This window comes from Leptonotus elevatus, chromosome 1 (assembly GCF_054856555.1).
Source record: "Leptonotus elevatus isolate MCC_2025b chromosome 1, RoL_Lele_1.0, whole genome shotgun sequence".
Classification (NCBI taxonomy): Eukaryota; Metazoa; Chordata; class Actinopteri; order Syngnathiformes; family Syngnathidae; genus Leptonotus; species Leptonotus elevatus.
Window position 1 is genome coordinate 15,267,708 of NC_141239.1, and position 19,348 is coordinate 15,287,055.

Here is a 19,348-nt window from a genome sequence, read left to right on the forward strand (position 1 = left end):
CTCTCTGCCTGCTTTCTTCCTTCTCGCTCCCACCTTCCTTCCATCCTTCTTATCTCTTCTCTCACTCTCGCTTTCATCCTTCTACCTCCCTTCCTCCCTTCCCTCATTCTCCCCTCTCATTTTGTCTTTCCCCATCTTCCCAAATCTTCTCTTTATGCCCATTTGAGGGTCTCTTTCCTCACTCTCCTCTCTCTATCTCACTGCTTGCTCTCTCGCTCTTGTTTCTCTCTCTCTCTCTCTCTCTCTCTCTCTCTCTCTCTCTCTCTCTCTCTCTCTCTCTCTCTCTCTCTCTCTCTCTCTCTCTCTCTCTCTCTCTCTCTCTCTCTCTCTCTCTCTCTCTCTCGTCTCCCCTCCCTCCATCTCCGGCTGTCCCTCACATCTCCTCCTTCCGAGCGCACTTGCACCACCAGAAGAGAAGAAGAGGCAAAGAGGAGAAGGCACCATCCTCCTCATCTCGTCGTCATCACGATGGATTCACCTCGAAGCAGAAGCGTGTGGATTTGTTTGTTTGCGCTCTGGCTGATGTTGTGTGCCGGGACTCGAGCGCAAGGTGAGCGTTGCTGGTTGCTTTCATCTCTGCACTTTTTTTTCTTTCTCTTTCTTGCCCTCCGGTGGAGGACGGTAGAGACGCAGCGGAGCGCGGCCGGCTGCGGAGCTCGCTGGGCCGGCGTGCGCCAGCTGCGAGGCTCGGTCCACTTCGCGGTGCTGCTTCGGTGTGGCAAACTTGTGCGCGCGTGTCCGGTGGCGCATTTTGTATGCGCAAATAAGCATGGACGCGCGTTAAAAATGGAACGCGAGTGGGAAAAGTTGCAATTAAAATGTTAGACTTGCTCATTTCTTTGATGTTGGATATGCAAATAGAGCCTTGAAGCTTACGTCTTGGATCTTTAATGGAGAGAAAATAGATGTGTGTGTTTTTTATCTTTTCATCTATAAAGTGTGAAGAAAAGATTATGATGAGGATCATCTTCACTCTTCGTGCATGCAGTGAGTCATCCTCAAGAGGGTCAGAAGGTAGCTCGTCAAGATGCAAAAAAAGTTGAATGCATCTAGGACGTCATTTGTTCTCTCCATTTTCTTCTTTTTCCCCTGGGGGGTACATTTGATGTCTCCTCTTCTTCATCCTGAGTGTGAAAATGTGTCGTCAGCCTCCTCCTCCTCTCCCTCCTTTTCTTCTCCATCTGTTTCATCTTCTTGTTCATCATTTCTATGAGTGTGCGCTCTGGAGGAAGACAAAACATAAAGGCTGTTTTTGGAGGGCATGTGCCGCTTCCGTGGCCGCTAGGGGGCGACAAAGACAGCTAAAACTTATCTTCACAGAGCGCGTGCTTCATCTGACAAAATGCAGCAAAAAGTTATGATTTGCTGTCTGCCTTCAGGCTGAAAAAAAAAAAGACCAAAATGGTACATTTGGAACAATACAGGATACATAACACATTCTTCTGTAAAGCAGAAGATGGATTTGTCAAGATTGAAGTCAAAAAATTTTTTTGTATTTATATACTATACATTTCCAGTTTTCAGTGCGTTGGTCAGACTCTTGATATGCTCTCCTGGGAATGAAGAAGGTTGGTATCAGTGAATCAAAATGTTCTTGTGGGAATCAACCCCAGTTTTGAAAATGATGGCATTGTACATATATATGTATATATCAATGCTTCTCAATAATTTTTTGTTATGACAATCACCCCCCGCCGACCCCCAGGGAGACAGAAACCCTCCGCCACAACGACACTTCTGCAGAGGACTTGCTCACACTCTGACAATGGGAGGGCCACTGCCACCTACTGTAGTGGATGTGCCATTACACTTGATTTTAGTATGGCAAAAAGACAAACAACAAAAAAAACATGCTCCTTGAGGTCAGAAGCCGTATATGCAGAATATGTGTACATAGATACACACTGTGGACTTTTAGCTGTGTAGACAGAAAATAAGGTGAAAATGGCGTGGAGAAAAAACACCCGAATTAAATAATAGCTTATTGGTGGTCTCAGGCCAAAACCTTGTACCTGCAAAAATCGCCACTTTTCAGGAGTTCCCCAAAATGACATTTTTTTTCAACCATTTACATTGCACCATCAAAGAGAATAAGTCAGATTTGTCAATAATTTATAAAAATGACACCCACACGTGTGGACTGACCAAAAGTATAGATTTTTGAAAAAATACGAAATTTGCCAAATTGTGTTTTACGAGGTTTTGGCCAGCGACATTCGGGTTTTTGCACGTGTTTACGTGGCCTTTCGAAACCTGAATATTGCCAATATTGGGGTTTTGAAAGGGTTATTGACTGCATGTAAATGTAGTCAGTGTTGGTAAGGCTGATATCAGAGTATTAAAGTTTTTTTTCCTGGGGATTGATTCAATACTGGTATCGAAATGTTGATATTTTCTCCTGGAAATTAATACCAATATTAGGAGGGCTGTTATTGGTACAGATACTTCAGTCTCAATATTTTCGCCTGAGAATCAATTCCAGTATTTGGAAGATCGATCCGTCTGTCTGAGCATCAATGCTTCAGTATCAAAGTTTTCTCCTAGAAGCTGATTCCAGAATCGGGAAGACTTGAGTCCAAGAATTGGAATTTGACAGTTGCGTGAGAGTGACGAGGGGAAAGCGAGCACCGGGCTCTGATTGGTTGATTGTTTGCCCATACTTTGTCCATGTAGCATTTGTTTAGCTTTCGGACAGCATATGCTACCATGTTGACGCTTTTCCACACAAAGTAAAAACATATTGTGATCCATATATAAACACAAGGATTATGGATATAGTGATGAAGGTGATGATGATGATGATGATGATGATGATGATGATGATGATGTTGCAGCTCATCTCTGTATTCGCCTTTCCTTGGTACTGTAATGCTATCGGGGGCGCTTCTAAAATAACCCAACACGGAGGTGGGAAGCTAATGCACAAAATTGTGACCTCAGGCCTCACGATGATAAATAAGTCAGAAGCAGCCTGGGAATGCTCATGTTAAAGTGCTAACATCAATATAATCAGGTTACAGTAACGGCAACGTCAAGTGCTTTTTACTACTGATGTACCGTAACGCCGTGAGTTGCTAATTCCGCATTCCAGTATTGGAAGAGCTGGTATAGCAGTAGCAATATTTTCTCCTGGGAATCGATTCTATTATCGGAAAGGGTACTATCTCAGTAAAGCTATTTCAATATTGGTATTTTGTCCTGGGAATTGATTGCGGCAAAGGGAAGGCTGGTATCCGAGTAGTATCGTTTTATGTGACGCTAAGGGGCTAATTGGATAACAGTGCATATAAAGTAGTGAAAAGTGAAGAAAATCAACAGTTCTGAGTAAATACTTTATCATTTATATATTCACCTAGAAACCGATTTCAGTTTCGATATTAACAAACTGATATTTTATCCTGGGAGCTTTGATTAAAAAAAAATCATCAGAGTTGTTGCTCTCGACAAAACACAGAAAAATGTGTGAGAGAAATCATGACGTGATCAAATCTCACATCTGAGTGCTTGTGAAGGATCATTTGTTCGTGTGCCCAATTTGGAACCAATAGCTTTTGATCGATTGGGTCATTCACACACAGGCACGTACACACACTCGCGCACACTCCCTCTGCCTGCCACGTGTTCTCATCATCACGTATGATCTCCCTTTCTGTCTGCATTTCATCTCCACGCCACAGATCTCCCCGACAAGAGCAAACGACTTTAATCGCAGCCTAATGACACATAATGGCACCGCACGCTGCGCTCATTTGCATGCCGACGGTCACTAGCTCGCCCGTTAGTTTGCTCACTCCTTCCTGCGGAGGTCTCCTCTTATTTCCATTTGGGATTTTAATGGCAGAACTCAGGCGGCGGCGTTTCTTCACCGCCTGAGGTGACGAACGATGGCGAATGACTGCCGCCTGCTGTAGAGGTTAAAAGCTGTTTGCTTGTTGGTGTAAGATTCAAAGTGATAATCGTCTACGACGCGAAGACGTAAAGATAATGATTGAATGCCAACTCTCTACTAACGCCAAATGAGAGCTAAGATCTGTATGATTACGTCTCAAACTAAGGAGCCACATTAAACGTATATATTTATATACAGGGTTGGGAGGGTTACTTTTAAAATGTAATCCATTACAGTTACAAGTTACCTGCTAAAAAATGTAGTTAGTAACGTAATCCAAGTACCATCATATTAAAGTCATGTAACTGGATTACTTTTGGATTATTCCAATATTGAGTATGCTCATGAAGACAAAATAAATATCACCGCAATATACAGTATATTCTATACAATGTGCCCCTTTTATTTGCGGGTGATAGAGACAGCCTACAAATAGTAAAAAATCCTTGTGTAATTAAAAAGCATGTAGGCGATTGATTGATTGATTGAAGGCCATATGCTGTTTTCAAACTGTCACTAATAGCAACCACAACTCCCAGTTTGATAGACAGATAGATAGATAGATTGATAGATACAATGAAGATGATGATATCCCAGTCACAAGTTTAGCCGTGTATATGTTGTGTATGATGTTTAAATAGTGAATTGGTGGGAGGAAGATTTGTTTGGAAGGTGTAATTCACATTATGGTTGTAGGCTAGCGGGCTAGCTAGCAAGAAGCTACCTACAGCGCGTAGCATGCCGCTGGACTCTCAGCTCAAACTTTCGCTCCGACTAAATTCCAGTGAGTACCGGTCGCCATTTCCTCCTCCCGTCCGTGAAGCTTTTTCCAACTGCCCGCGTGTGGAGGACGCGACTAGTCAGTTCGTTCGTTCCCACCTCCCCGACATGTAGCAATGGTCCCGCGCGGGCGCGCACTCTCTCACTCTGTCCTTCTCTCTCTCGCCCGCCCTCTTTCGCACTTTCTCTCATCGTAGAAATTGTAATCCCTCGAAGTAATCCCCATTAAAAAAAATTGTTTTACCTGTAATCTGATTACATGTTATTTCCTGTAACTGTAATGGAATACAGTTACATTTATTTTTTCAATCTGATTACGTAACGGCGGTACATGTATTCCGTTACTCCCCAAGCCTGTTTATATACCTACAGTATACTGTATATAAAGCTGGCCTGCAAATCTGTGTACAACTGATGTCTATTGTTTTTAAGTTATATACCATGATTTTAACGTTCCGGCCCACTTGGTAAAATATTTTCCTCCATGTGGCCCCTGACTAAGCGTGTCTGAGAAGAGTTAATTGTCTACTCCTGTCATGTTAATAAATATATATATATATATATATATATATATATATATATATATATATATATATATATATATATATATATATATATATATATATATATACGTAACGTATATACACAAATTAAAAAGGTTGCCAACTGTCAAAGCAAATCAAGAAGACTGGGAATCGAAATGCTAATAACAAAGCAATGCACTGAACACCGAAACAGCAGAAGCTAATATGACAGTGGGGAGCTGTCAATTGCTGGGCCACTGCAGTGTCTGTTTAAAAGGCAGAAACTGATGAAACACGGTCCTTCTTTGCTTCAAACAAACAAAAAATGGCAGACTTCCTGTGTCTTTTCAGGCGTGGCTTCTTGAGGCTTTTTGTGGGTCTACCAAATGTTATGCTGCTGAGCGAAACTGGCTTCAAGGACTGAATTCTCAATGAGTACTAATGATCTGAGTTATCTTTAGAATTTCGTGTTGAAGTCCGTAAACTGGGCCTGTTTCAAACCAATTCAGAAGACTCCCTTTGCATTCTACAGCATGGGTTTTTGAAACTTTGTTGTGGGTCAAATCATGATAAAACATGTCTACCAAAGAGTTTACGTAGCTCCAAACCTTTCAGAAGTAACTCAACAAATAGTTCAATATTTCACACTTTTTCTTTTTAACTCCCTAAGCAGAGTTAAATGAACACGACCGGAGTAGACAATTAACTCTTCTCAGACACTCATAAGTGGGCCGGAACATTAAAATCATGGTATATAACTTAAAAACAATTGGCGTCGGTTTCAGATTTGCAGGCCAGCTCTAAATAGCGGGCCTCAACTGTAACTATATTGTTCCCAAAAAAACAAAACAAAAACACAGATGCAAATGGAACGCAGTTTTGCATATATATTGGTCCCAGAATGCATTGTGTGGCGCAGTAAATGAAGTTTTAGGACGTTAATCCATGTCATATGCACTCTAAAAACAGTTGGGTCAAAAATAACCCGACGATGGGTCAAAAATGGACCGATCCTTTTGAGTCAAGAAATGGGTCTTTTCGTGTCAAACAACTCATAAATATTGGTCATATCCTTTACTTGGGTCATTTTGTATAAAATAACCCATAAAGTGGATCGGTCCATTTTTGATCCATAATTGGGTTACTTTTCACCCAACTGTTTTTAGAGTGTGTGTTTGTGTTACCACGAGCTGAACGTGTGTCATATTCAGCACATTAATGTTTAATTTATGTTGGTCTATTGTTTTATTTATTTATTTATTTATTTCAACAAACCGTAACTTTGGGTTGTGTGTAAAATAATGACATCCAGGTCAATTCCGTGTACAAGTTGCATTGCTCATCTGAGGATTGCTTGTGAAATTACAAATGGATATGCTTTGATTTTGGCTGTCTGATTTAATAGGTCCGACATTATTATTTTTTTTTACTTTACAAGATCATCTCACGGGTCGGGCCTGATCCGGCCGACGGGCCGTATGTTTGTCACCCCCTGCTCTAACCCAAGTCCTTGACCATACAACTGAGCTATCCATCCACAAGATATGTTGGACGTTGTAATGAACTTTAACGTGATCAAACGTACATCAGTTCAACTGGAGCCAATTCAAATTTGCAGTGGGCAAAACTGTCGTCACATCCTGTCCTCGTATTTTTTTTTTCGAGGCTACAACTTTAACTGAAAACGACTTGATTGGCCCAAACTCCTTTCGTCTGTTGGGGTTTCCCAGCGACAAACAAGGAAGAAAGGACTTGTCTCTCAAACTGGAGATTTGCAGGTTCAAGGCGGAGTTAATCTAACACTGTTGCTATTTCATCCAGCTTCGGGGTCATGAATTTGAATAACGTCCTCGGGGGCACCACCCAGCTAATTTGTGAAGTCAATTAAATGTATGGGTAAACCCTTGAAACTTTCATTTGACCGCTTGCTTTTAGGTTTTAAAGACCCATGACGCCGTGGCTCCGAAGCAACCTCCAACGTTAGCGTTAGCACCTCTTTTGGGACCGTGGAAGAGTGACGGCGTCGTGGAGCCATGTTTTTCTTCCTGCACTCGAGAGTAATTACCGGCACGCTCGAGGCAGAAAGTCAAGCTCCTCTTAAAGGAGTTGCTTGTTTAAACCGAGGAAGCTTGAGGGGAACATTAGCTTCCCTCCATTAAACTTCGCAGCTCATCATCAAGCGTCCTTCAGCTGAACAAAACAACATGGTGGCACTGGAGCCAGTTTGCTTTGTGCTCATATTTCCTCTTCAGATTCACTTATGGAAATAAGCGCGGCCATGAAAGGCGAAAGTCAAGGTCGAGAGGGATGAATGGGGCTTTATTAAGTCAGGGAAGGCTGAGATTTTATTATCAGTCGGGTAGTGATGGTCGTGGAAACGTTTCCACCAGACCAGGGCATGATCCAGATAAGAGGAACGACCTCCAAGACTTTGCCGCCGGCTATTCATCATGTTTTCATTGGGAAAAGAATGTCTCGAGCCTTTTTCTTTGTGAAATCTGTTTTCATTGACCCACAGGGGCCTTTGAACTTCAACTTTAATAACAACTATTTGTAACTGCAAACGTGCATTGTGATCTGATTGAGTTGTAGTTTTAATGTGACATTTTTTTGGGGGGGTCAGTCAAACAATTTAGTGGGGCCACTAGTTAGGTAAAGCCAAGTTTTACAATAACCCATGGTGCAACTGGGTGTGTCTTTGAATTCTGCTTAACACCAACTGTATCACTTGATGTCATTTATTTTGTTTAGACAAAATGTCCCACTTTGGTTCAAAAAACTGTGCTTTTTGGAAAACTATGGCCAATATAAAAATTCTATATTTAATACAGACTAGTGGGGCTCCATGAGCCCTATGAACTCTGCTTAGCAATAACTGACTAAAAACATCTTTTTGGCTTGGGATTTGTCATTTTGTCACATGATTTTTTTTTTTTTATGTTTATAAATGATCTTTTGGAAAACTCAACATTTTATATTTAATAGAGCCAATATTATATATCTGTTTTGGGTTTATTAAAATAGTGTGTTGCTCTATATTAAACATTTCAACTGGTTTATGGGTGAACCATTTTTCAACCCTATGAATTCTGCTTAGCAACAACAGACAACTACCATCTTGAAATAGCTACTATTTGGCGTTATTTTTTTGGGCCTTGGTGGAGGTCAATTTACTGACTTAAGTTGCATGTGCCCCAATACTTTTTTCCACGTATTTTTTTGCCCGGTGGCATTCCCACAGTTGTTCCTCACAACCCGAGTGACAGCTTCTATTATTTTTCCCATTTTATCCCTCACTGACTTACTACGATGAATGCGTGTGCTTGTGCGCGTGTGCGTATTGTGCGTGCGTGTGTGAGCTGCCATCTGCTCTCTGGATTCATTGTCTTGAAGCAGAGGAATAGCGACTGGTATATTACATGAATGTAATACAGCAGCAATACACCACGCCCCTGTATTTTTATATTGAATATAGAGTCATGATTTGTATTTCAAAATAAACATGTGTAATAAATTCCTTATTGTGCCCATCCATCCTTCCTGGAGCAAGAAGACGATGAAAAGCATTTCCTATTACACAAGCTTTTTACAAATGCATACCGTATAAATGCAGATTGCATAAACTTCACCTACGTGTTTTGACCTTGAGTTGTTGCCGTAGTTAACGGTCAAAGATGGCGCCTCAGATAGTGCAAGGGACTCAGATCGTGACTTGACTAACATTTTAGTCTTATCTGCTCCTGTTTGAGTTGGTTATTAACTGTCCTATTTTAGCTTTACCATCAAAGTCTTAGTTAGCTAAATATCTCTTTAGTTAATTAGTGTGTTAACAAGTTATCTTGTTTGCCACTTATGTGGTTAATTACTAATGTAAGTACCGGGACAGCTAATTAACCACTTCTGTGTTCAAACATCCGAGCCTGCTAGTTAGGGAGCTTATTTAGTTAGCTAGTAGGTAGGTAAGTAGCTAGCTAGGTTTCAGCAGATAGTTTGCCACTTCTTTCTCCCAACATACTACAAGCTTTCTGGCACCACCTTAGTTTGCTAGTTAGTCAGTTAGTTACAGTAGGTGAGTTTAGTTAGTTAGTTAGTTTGATAGCTAAAGATCTAGTTAGCTTGTGTGTTAGCTAGTTGGTTGTATGGAAATTTAGTTGCTACACACCAAGAAACATTCGCCTCAAAATAGCGGGCCATACAGTTGGAAAGTTGCACATTTCCCTTCCATCTTTCATAAGTGATGCTATAAACCATTTACTGCTATCTGCAGTAGAATGATGATTTTTGTTGTTGTGCTGATGAATCCCATCACTCTCAGTGTGCATTTGGTGCTAATGCATTCGCGTGATGGTGACAGAGTCATCACATGACAAAATATAAATGTGTTGTTTTTCTCATTGAGATCATTTTTTAAACATGTTGGGCCACGCGTGACTGAGACATTAAGGCGAAGGATGAATTACATTTGAAAAACACATCAAATGGAATACTAAGAGGGAAATAAAAGGGTTGCTAATAGGTAAATAAATGGATTACTAACGGAGAAATAATGCAGAAACCATTCTTTTCCAATGATGTTCACTTGAAGCATGCGTGAGACCATCAATTCTCACTGTCTGTCCTCTTCGCATGAATTACGAGGACACAAAAAAATGAAACAGCTCAAAGTCTAACAGTGGGTAATAGCCAAACCTATTATATGTTGCTATGTGTACAACACACTAATGATGACAAACTAGTTGAAGTACATTTAGCTCCTTGAAGGAGGTAACTTGTGCAAGTAACTACTTGAAATAACTAACTAACTACCTAAAGTAAGTGGATCCTAAAGAACATAGTAACTAGCTGAAGAACGTAGCTTCTTCACATAACTTGTAATAAATAAGCAATTGAAAATAACTACTTGAAGAGCAGCACAGTAATTAACTTGTTGAAGTGAGTAGCTATTAGAAGTAACCAATGAAAAGTGACTAATTTGTTAGTAACCAGTTGAAGTGTAGAACTAGCCTGGAAATCCAGACTCACTCGCCGCTTTACCAGGGAGTGAGTCTCGTCAACCGTCCTATCAGTCGCATTTCTGAGGCGGGGCAAACCTGAGCTAACAGACAGTGGAATGAACCAATGAGAGAAGAGCGGAGTGACGTCAGAAATGCGACTCGTTGAAGTCTTTTTTGTTTTTTCTGCGGAGAAGGAATAAAAATCCAACATCCAGCCGAAGAGAGACAGTAGTGAATGACTTAGGTCGTTGTTGCGGGAAAAACTTGAAGAGTGAAGAGTGACGTTACTCACTAAGACGACATCGCGCAAATAGTAACTAGTTGGAAATAGTTACTACATTAACCTAACCCGTTAAGCTGTAATAAGTATCTGAAAGCAAGTAGATGAAGTAAGAAGCTTGTTGAAAGAAATACGGTAATAAATTAAAATAAGTAATTACTTAAGTGAGTTACTTGTTAAAGTAGTCCCCACTTTTAAGGTAGTAACTTGTTAGCAAGTTAGTCAGTTACTCAGACAGAAGCTAGATGGCATGATAATGGTAGTAACTAATTAAAGTGACCAAATGAAATGAGTGGGTAGTTCAACTAACCAGTTAAATGAAAAAAAGTTTGTTAAGGGCAGTAAGTAGCTTGATGACCTACATAGCTTGTTGACATACAGTAAACTAGCTTGTTGAAGTAAATAACAGTAGTTGAAGTAAAAAAAAAAAGAAAGTTAAAGAAAATAACGTGTAGAAGGAAGAAGGTACTAGCTCATTAAAGGACATAAGTTGAAGTGAGTAGTTAAAATACGTAAGTAGCTAGATGACATCTGGTTAAGTGTAGTAACCAGTTGATTTCAGTAACTTGTTGAAGTGAGATAAATAAATGCAGTAGCTTGTTGAAGAAAACTCATTAACGAGAGTAACCATATAAAAGTAAGTAGCTGGTTGAAGTAAGTAAGTAGGTAAGTGTGTGGAGTGAGTAGCTTGTTGCAGTAATTGCATATATTTTTTCTCATCCTGCCTCTCTGCTCGCTAATTTTGCGCTAACGTGATGCTAATGAAACGAGGAGGCGAGCACTCCAGCGCCGTGTCTTCACCTTCGGGCTGTTTGTTAGTGCCTCTGCATTTCAATTAATCAATTAACGCCTTGGCCACACACACACGCACGCACGCACACACACACACACACGCACACACACACACGCCGGCTCCTGTTGAATAATGCAACAGTCTTAATCAGCTTGTTCCATCCACACTCAGGGAATGTAAATGATGTGAGGAAGTACTCGACGCTAAGAGCTAGATTAGCTCTCAGCACTAAAGGCGATCGGAGTTGTTTCACGCGGCCTCCGTGATGCATTAACCCTTCTTACGTGCACTCACTGGAAACTGGGCACAGGAACACATCTAAAAAAAAAATCATCCCTATTCTAGTACAATTCAGCAAAAAAATTCAATGTTCTGGTCACTTTGTGATTTCAGATGACATTTTTTTGGTAATCATTATTTTTCTGAAAAACTTTGATTTGTAAAATGATGACATACAAACTTGATCCATATGAGTTTGACTTAACGTTACCCCTTTAAGGTTACGATATAATTCTCGTAGTATATTGTAATTATTTTCATGCAATGATTTTTTCTTTTCTTTTAGGCAAGATAAAAGTGTGTTATCGTAGCAGAATCTGAGGTAGAAGCTGCGCATTGATGTTTTCTGCCTGAGTGCGATCACCAAAACAACATTCCGACGTGATCGGAATGAACCCCAAAAACGCAGCAAAGCGCTTTGGGACTTTTTTTTTTTTTTTTTTTTAGGCGTAAAAGAGCGCCAAAGTGCAAGACCTTGTGTGTGTGTGTTTGTTGGGGCTGATGGATGGAGCTCATCTGTATTCAGGGTCCCCGCCTCCGTCCTGGACCCTCCGGGCTCTTTGTTATTCAAAAAAGAAAAAGTGGACAATGAGCTGTGGGTTCTCATTCCTTCTCGCCTGCCTCGATGAGTTACGGGGGGGTTTAATTGTCCCTGGAGAAGTCTCAAATGCTGGGGCAGATTAATTTTGAATCTCGGGATGGACACGCTTAAATGCTGATTTCTTTTTTTCCCCACTCAACTTGACTGCAACTCTTTCGTGACTTTTGACAACTTTTAAGTGCGAAGCAAAATGGAAACTGAACAAAAATGCTGCATTCCAGACAGCTGGGCTCGAGACAAGTGACTTTTTTGCAACACAACGCAAATACATTGTTGTTGCGATACATTACAGGTAGATACGAGATCGATTTTGATCGATAAATTACAATAGTTGCATACATTTTGACTTGTTGCAATACAATGCGTATAAAAACAATCGATATGATTGATACACAGTAGCGAGCTATGACGTTAATATTCGCCAAATCAAATGTGAAGCCCTTTGAGATTCTTGTGATTAAGGGCTATGTGAATCAACTTGCCTTGTGATTCAAATTCATACAATACTATAGTTTAAGTACAGGCTATAGCTGCTGTGTATTAGGTAGGATAGAATAGATGAATATGTTTTTTTTTGTTACTATTGAAGACAAATGCGTTCCAGTAGATGAATTGTATCTCCTGTTTGGCCTTTACAAAAAATAATGTATCCTGCTGCAACAATTGGTGCAGAACCGAGATTAATTTCTTCATCCTTCATTGAGATTACACACAATTAAAATGGCTGACCTTTATAAAAATGCATGTATTAGTTTTATTAGAGGAATAAAGTTCCTATCTATTTATCTTTGATATCTTTCTTTAAATGTCATGACTGAGTTGGTCGTGAGCTTCTACTCATCTCTGGTCTTGGTTTAGAGATGAGAAAGTTACAGTGTGGGCTTCTTTCAAATCACAAACCTGAAAAAGTCACCGTGGGAAAAGGCCCCATGAGTGACGTTTTTGAACAATAAAGTTAACAAACAACAACAAGCTGCCAAGATTTAGCATCCTATGCCCAATTAGAAACTCTTACCATTATTTGAAACCATACTCCCGAGCTTGAAACCCCAATTTGATATCCCAACTCAGGCTCGAAACCCCTAATTTCAAACCCCTTCCCAAGCTTGAAACTCCAATTTGTAAATCCTAACCCTAATTAGGGCTTGAATACTTACTCCAGGCTTGAAACCTTAACATGAAACCTAATTTTGAAACCCTAACCCATATTTAGAACCATATTTTAAAACCCTAACTCTTGGTTGAAACCCTAACCGTAGCGTGAAATTCAACCACAAATTGAAATGTGACCTTGGCATGGAACACTAATTTGAAACCCTTTTCAGAACCCCTAACCCTAATTTGAAATTCTAACTTAAAGGGATACTTGGAATTTAGAATTGTATTGAACATATAAATATAAACACAATTCAAGTAGAAGTAAAAAAGAAAAAAGAAAGAAAAAGAATAGGAAGGAGAATAATTTGTCAATAATATCAGAGTTGGAAGAAGTTGAAAACGTATCTAGTCCTACCCCTTATGTTTTGACTTATTTCATTATTGATACGCTAATAGGTGAATATCGTATCAATGAAATAAGTTTACTTGACTCAGTAAGCCGTTTTCAGCAGTAAGAAGTTATATATATGTATTTTGTCTATAATTTGATACCCTTCATTATTTTTCATGTACAATTCATACCTTTCAAAACACATTTTGCCATTTGCAGACGACAAAAAACTGACATCACTCAGGGCTCAGAAAATGACCAATCACGGTTCACTTGTTTTCTGGGTTTGGTCATGTGAACTGAGCCATGATTGGTTGTTACCCGAGAACACGTGATGTTATTTCCAGCCAACAAGTGGCATTTTTTTTATTTTTAAAAAAGGTACAGTATATGAAAAATAATAAAGCTATCGCATTAATTATAGAGAAAATATGAACTTCTGACTGTTGAAAATGACTAAATGGGTTTCCCTTTAAACCCCCAAACCCTAACATGAACTCCTAACCCTAGCGCGAAACCTTAATTTCTCCAAATCTTCCCCCTGACCAAGTCTTAAAAAAATTGAAATGTCTATTTCCTGGCGGTGTTGTTATATACATGTGCGGAATGTTAAACATGAGGAAAAGAGATGAGTTTCTCCAGCGTCTTGTTCAAGTGCGGCCGACACATCGAAAAAAGTACAAGTGCTGTGACGGCCAGCAAAGTGCGCTCGCTTAACATTCCGCCAAGTAGTCGGGGTCACGTCCGTCCGTGTTGGCCGTTTGAACACTCCGACGAGTATTTAGATCAGTTTTTCCAGGACCCAAAAAAAAAAACGACTCCATTTCCTCTTTTTCACAACCTCGGAGGGGAGTTTTGGCAAAAGTATTGGGACACCTACGGGAAGTTGAATAAGTGAAGAAAATGTGGACAAAAGTATCAGGGCACCGACGTGAAGAAAATGTGAAGCTTGGACAAAAGTACTGGGACGTGTACAGGAAGTTGCACAAAGTTATTGGGACACCAAAAGGAAGTGAAAATGGTCTTTGCACAAAAGTATTGGGGCGACAGTAGGCGAACAAGTTAAGAAAATATGGATTGAAGTACAGGAAATAAAGAAAATGGATAAAAGTAATGATGAGCGTGAACCGATACCGGTATTGGCCGCCCTCTTGTGGCCGTTTTACCATCATGAACTAGAAATGAGAGCTTGACTGTGACCGGGGCAACTCGGCGGCACTTGGGAAGCTTGGCGGAAGTGAAGAAGCGGGTGCAGGCAGGCTGGAACAGGTGGAGAAAAGTGTCAGGTGTGATAGAAGAGTTTCAGCTAAAATGAAAGGAAAGGTTTATCAAACTGTGGTGAGACCAGCCATGTTGTTTGGTCTGGAGACGGTGCCACTGAGGAAAAGACAGGAGGCAGAGCTGGAGGTGGCAGAGATGAAGATGCTGAGGTTCTCTTTGGGAGTGACCAGGATGGATAGAATCAGGAATGAGTCAGAGAGGCCAGACTGAGATGGTTTAGACATGTCCAGAGGAGATAGTCAGTATATTGGCAGAAGGATGCAGAAGGTTTATGGATGTAGTTAAAGAGGACATGGTTGTTGGTGTGAGAGCAGAGTATTTATAGGACAGGGTTAAATGGAGGCAACTTATTCGTTGATAGAGGCGGCACTTGGGAAGCTTGGCGGAACTTTGTAGAACGTGGAAACAGGAAGGAGACGCGGACAACTTTGTAGAATAGGAGACGAGGGCGACTGGACGTGACGAAGAAGACTTAACTACGATGTGGACGACTGGACTGAGACAAAGACGACTAACGGTGGGTGACATGGACGACTGGACAGAGATAAAGGGTGACTTACTGTGGCTTGACTGGGGACAAAAACAACAGCCGCAAGGCTTCCAAAACGTAGATCTGACATCAACAATGATTCCACACCGAATGGACAAAGACAACAGACTAAATACACCAACACTAATGAGAAACACAATAGGGTGAGGGCACTGATTGGTCAAACACACTGGGAAGGGGAAAGACACACAGGTGGACGTAATCAGACATAACGAGACAGGCGGAACACACAGGAACACAAGACAAACGCGACAGGACATCCCTAGATAAAAGTATTGGGACACATACAGCAAGTGAGAATAACGGGGGTGGGGCAGTAATAAGAATTCTGACACCTACACAATATGAAAAATGTAGAAAAAGTATTTTTAAATATTGGCCCGTCTAAATTAAGTGAAAATGGTAGCTGGACAAATGTATTGGGGCACCTACAGGAAGTGAAAATGATGTATTTGCATTGGGACACCAAAAATAGAAAAAGAAAAAGAACAAAACTTGGAAACATTTGGATCTCTGTGGACAAAAGTATTAGGACAGCTAAAGGAAATTGGAAGTTGGAGTAAAAGTGAAGAAAATGTGAATAAAAGTATTGGGACCATGAAAGGAAGCCAAAATTGAGCTTGTACAGAAGTATTGGAACACCAAAACAAGTGCAAAAGAAAAAACAAATGTCCTCCAAGAAATGAGACAAAAGTACAAGAAGTCAAAATGTGAATAAAACATGCTAAGAATTGGTCCTCCAACATACAGGAAGTAATGCTACCGTTGAACAAAAGTATGGTGACACATAACAACAACTGAAGCCTCTGATGAAATCAAATGTTTGTGCCTTAACGCAGACTTTGACCGTTTTGCATCCACAGACGCGTGCGACAGCGCTCTGGTGTCCAACCTGTCGCCGTCGGCCTTCCGAAGCTCCTCCCAGCTGTCTGCGAGTCACGCTCCCGTCTTCGCCAAGCTGAACAGACGAGACGGTGAGTGGCAATTCCCACCTCGACAAGGTCATGGCGACACATCGTCTTTCTGCTGCGGTATGGAAATACAATTATCCCATTGATCTCCACTCGGGCCCTGAAGCATTGTCTTTCATTTATCATCGCTCCACCTATCATGTCTCAATAGAAAATAAATATGTTGGAAAGCATCTGATGCCACTTAAGTTGACCGTTTTAACCCAGCGCTGTGAAAAAGTATTTGCCATCTTGTCAAATTCTTACCATACTTTGCACAGTCTCCCCACTTTCATGTTTAAGATCATGAAACAAATATACATTTAATGTCAATATAAATATCAAGTACTTTTCCACACGGGCCCGGTACCATTGAATAGTTTTTCTAAATAAAATAAAATAACAGAATTTTATGTTTACTTGGGTTCTATTTGTATGAAATCACATTTGTTGGACGATCTTAAACATGAAAGTGAGGAAACGATCAATTTGAGAAGAGGGCAAATAATTTTTCATGGATATCATTCATATATTTATGGCTTCGTGCTATTGTGTATTGTTATTGGGGCTGGTATTGATTCTAGTTTCCTCAATCGATTTGATTTCGATTCACTTGAGTGCAGTTCGATTTGATTTATATTTTTTTCCAATTCGATTCACCTCAATTCAATCCGATATTGATTATTTATGAACATTTTATACATTTTTATTAAATATCAAAGTTATGATAAAAACTCCACAAACATTAAATTCCAAATTAAATTTTGCAGAGGCAGTAACTGGTTAAATGGTTCAGTTTATTCATGAAAATAACAGGTGTTATAATCACTTAAGGTTTATGCAAACATTGACATCAGCAAAAATGAGATGAAAATATTTTCTCAATTCTAATTCAATAATTGTAAACATAAATTTAAAAGATTCAAAATTGTCTTGAGGTGCAATAAGTCAGGTCTTTCATAAATGTAAGAAAATACTTTTAAAATCATGTCAACAATAAATTTCAAGAAAACTGTAATATATATATATATATATATATATATATATATATATATATATTTTAAATCAGCCTTGAAATTCTATTTTCTTATGAATTCATGGGAAAAAGAGATATTAAAAGAATCGATTCATGGTTTTACAAATCGATATCAGGTTCAAAAAGGAATTATTTTATTTTATTTTTTTAAACCAGTCCTAGTTGCTATGCACCTGATGCATCCTAATCTAATTCTTTGGGGGCTAATACACCAGGAATCCTTGGTGTCCCCCAGGGTTCACCACAAGGGCCCCTATTATATCCATGGGAAAGATAACCTTGCAATAGCCAGATTGCTATAGTGATTCACTCAAGGGAGCTATCCACAATATTAATCTGGGACTGCTCCACACTGATTTGCTTGGGAAAGGCGGTAAAGGCGGGACATTCTGTACAAAACTTCGAGCTGATTGGACGATGCGGCATCTTGTTCACCTTTGTTTTGACCAATCACGGCAACGGATGAAAACTTTGTCTTCGGTCTCGTCTTGGGGGTGCGGGGGTGCTGTGGGGTGGGGTGGGGAGCATAGGATGGGATCATGGGATTGATCCTCGGCCCTGGTGACCATGCCCAAGTGTCCTTGAGCAAGACACTGAACCCTAATTTACTCCAGTGGGAGCTGGAAGCACACTGATGTGTGAATGGCTTGTAAAGTGCTTTGAGCGCTATATGGTGTAGATAAGTTCAGTCCATTTACAATTTTCAGACACAACTATGTGTATGCAAAAATGGAAAGTCAACTTTCAGTAATATATCCCCTGGGACATATAAATGAAAATGTACTTTGTGCCATACTGCGCCATTAATTCACAAGCATCATTCAGTAGTTTGGTGATGAAATTCTGCGTCAACCAATACAATCTCTGTGGTTGCTCACTTTATAGGGGAAGGCAACCTTAAAATGTTTTTGACCAAAATATGTTATGTGTGACTTCACTAGTCTAAACATGACATTCTGATTAATATTACATTTGTGGAATATGAGTTATGAAGCAAAATCCAGCCTATTTTATCCATCACAGGGGGGCGGCCATTTTGCCACTTGCTGTCGACTGAAGATGACATCACAGTTGCTCAGGGCTCAAGCAACGACCAATCACCGCTTACCCGTTTTCTGAAGCTGAGCTGTGATTGGTTGTTACCTGAGACCTGAGCAACTGTGATGTAATTTTCAGTTGACAGCAAGTGGCAAAATGGCCGCTTTCCGATATTGATAAAAACAGAATACCGTATTTAGACCAGTGGGGCTGCATAAAACATGTTATTGTCAAGAATATTTTAAGGGGGTTGAATTCCCCCTTTAAGTGATTTAACGTTTGCTTCTTATGAACGATTAATTCTTGATGCTTGGGGTATTTTTTTAGTAAAGAATGCCACCGACATGTTTTTAAGACACCAGGGAACGTTTTTAAATTGTGAAACACTTGCTTAATAAGTTTCCTTTAAGCATAATCATCTAAATTTCCCCAAGTTACATTCAAAGTAAAGACTCCATGACAATTGGCGTCAATAAAAGACCGCCCGGGGGATGCGCAACACAAACTTCCCAGTGTGTCTTGGCACACAAAGTGGTGGAGTTGTTGTCGGAATGATAAAGGAAATTAAGGGGAACTGCTGGATCCGGAGTTGGGCATTGATTTTTGTTAAAGTGAGGCAAGCCAAACAAGCAGAAAAAGGAGAAAAAAAACAAAATCAAGCCTGCCGTTGCCCGATGGAGCGAATGTGCTGGCAGAGCGACGTTCGCAGCGGCATCGATCCGACGTTTGTGGCCTCCCGCAGCCGATAAAAGCTCTCTTGTAAAAATATCTCTGTCTCTTTACCTGTGAAAAGTTTCCCCTTAGCACGCCGTTAATGTGCTCCAGATGCTGCGCGCTCCATTAGACTGCAAGAGCCAAATAGTG

At 40.2% G+C, this 19,348-nt stretch overlaps 1 protein-coding gene across 3 annotated transcripts in view; it reads left to right on the top strand.

Annotated features, from left to right (window-relative positions):
- Window positions 1-363: 363 nt before the first annotated feature.
- LOC147181016 (contactin-associated protein-like 4) overlaps window positions 364-19,348 on the top strand; it is a 76,584-nt gene continuing 57,599 nt past the window's right edge. For all 3 annotated transcript variants that reach the window (XM_086076830.1, XM_086076838.1, XM_086076846.1), the window contains exons 1-2: window positions 364-550; window positions 16,324-16,434. In XM_086076830.1, coding sequence (XP_085932956.1) covers window positions 469-550; window positions 16,324-16,434 — 193 coding nt within the window. In that variant the 5' untranslated portion in view covers window positions 364-468. The remainder of the gene's footprint in view (window positions 551-16,323; window positions 16,435-19,348) is intronic.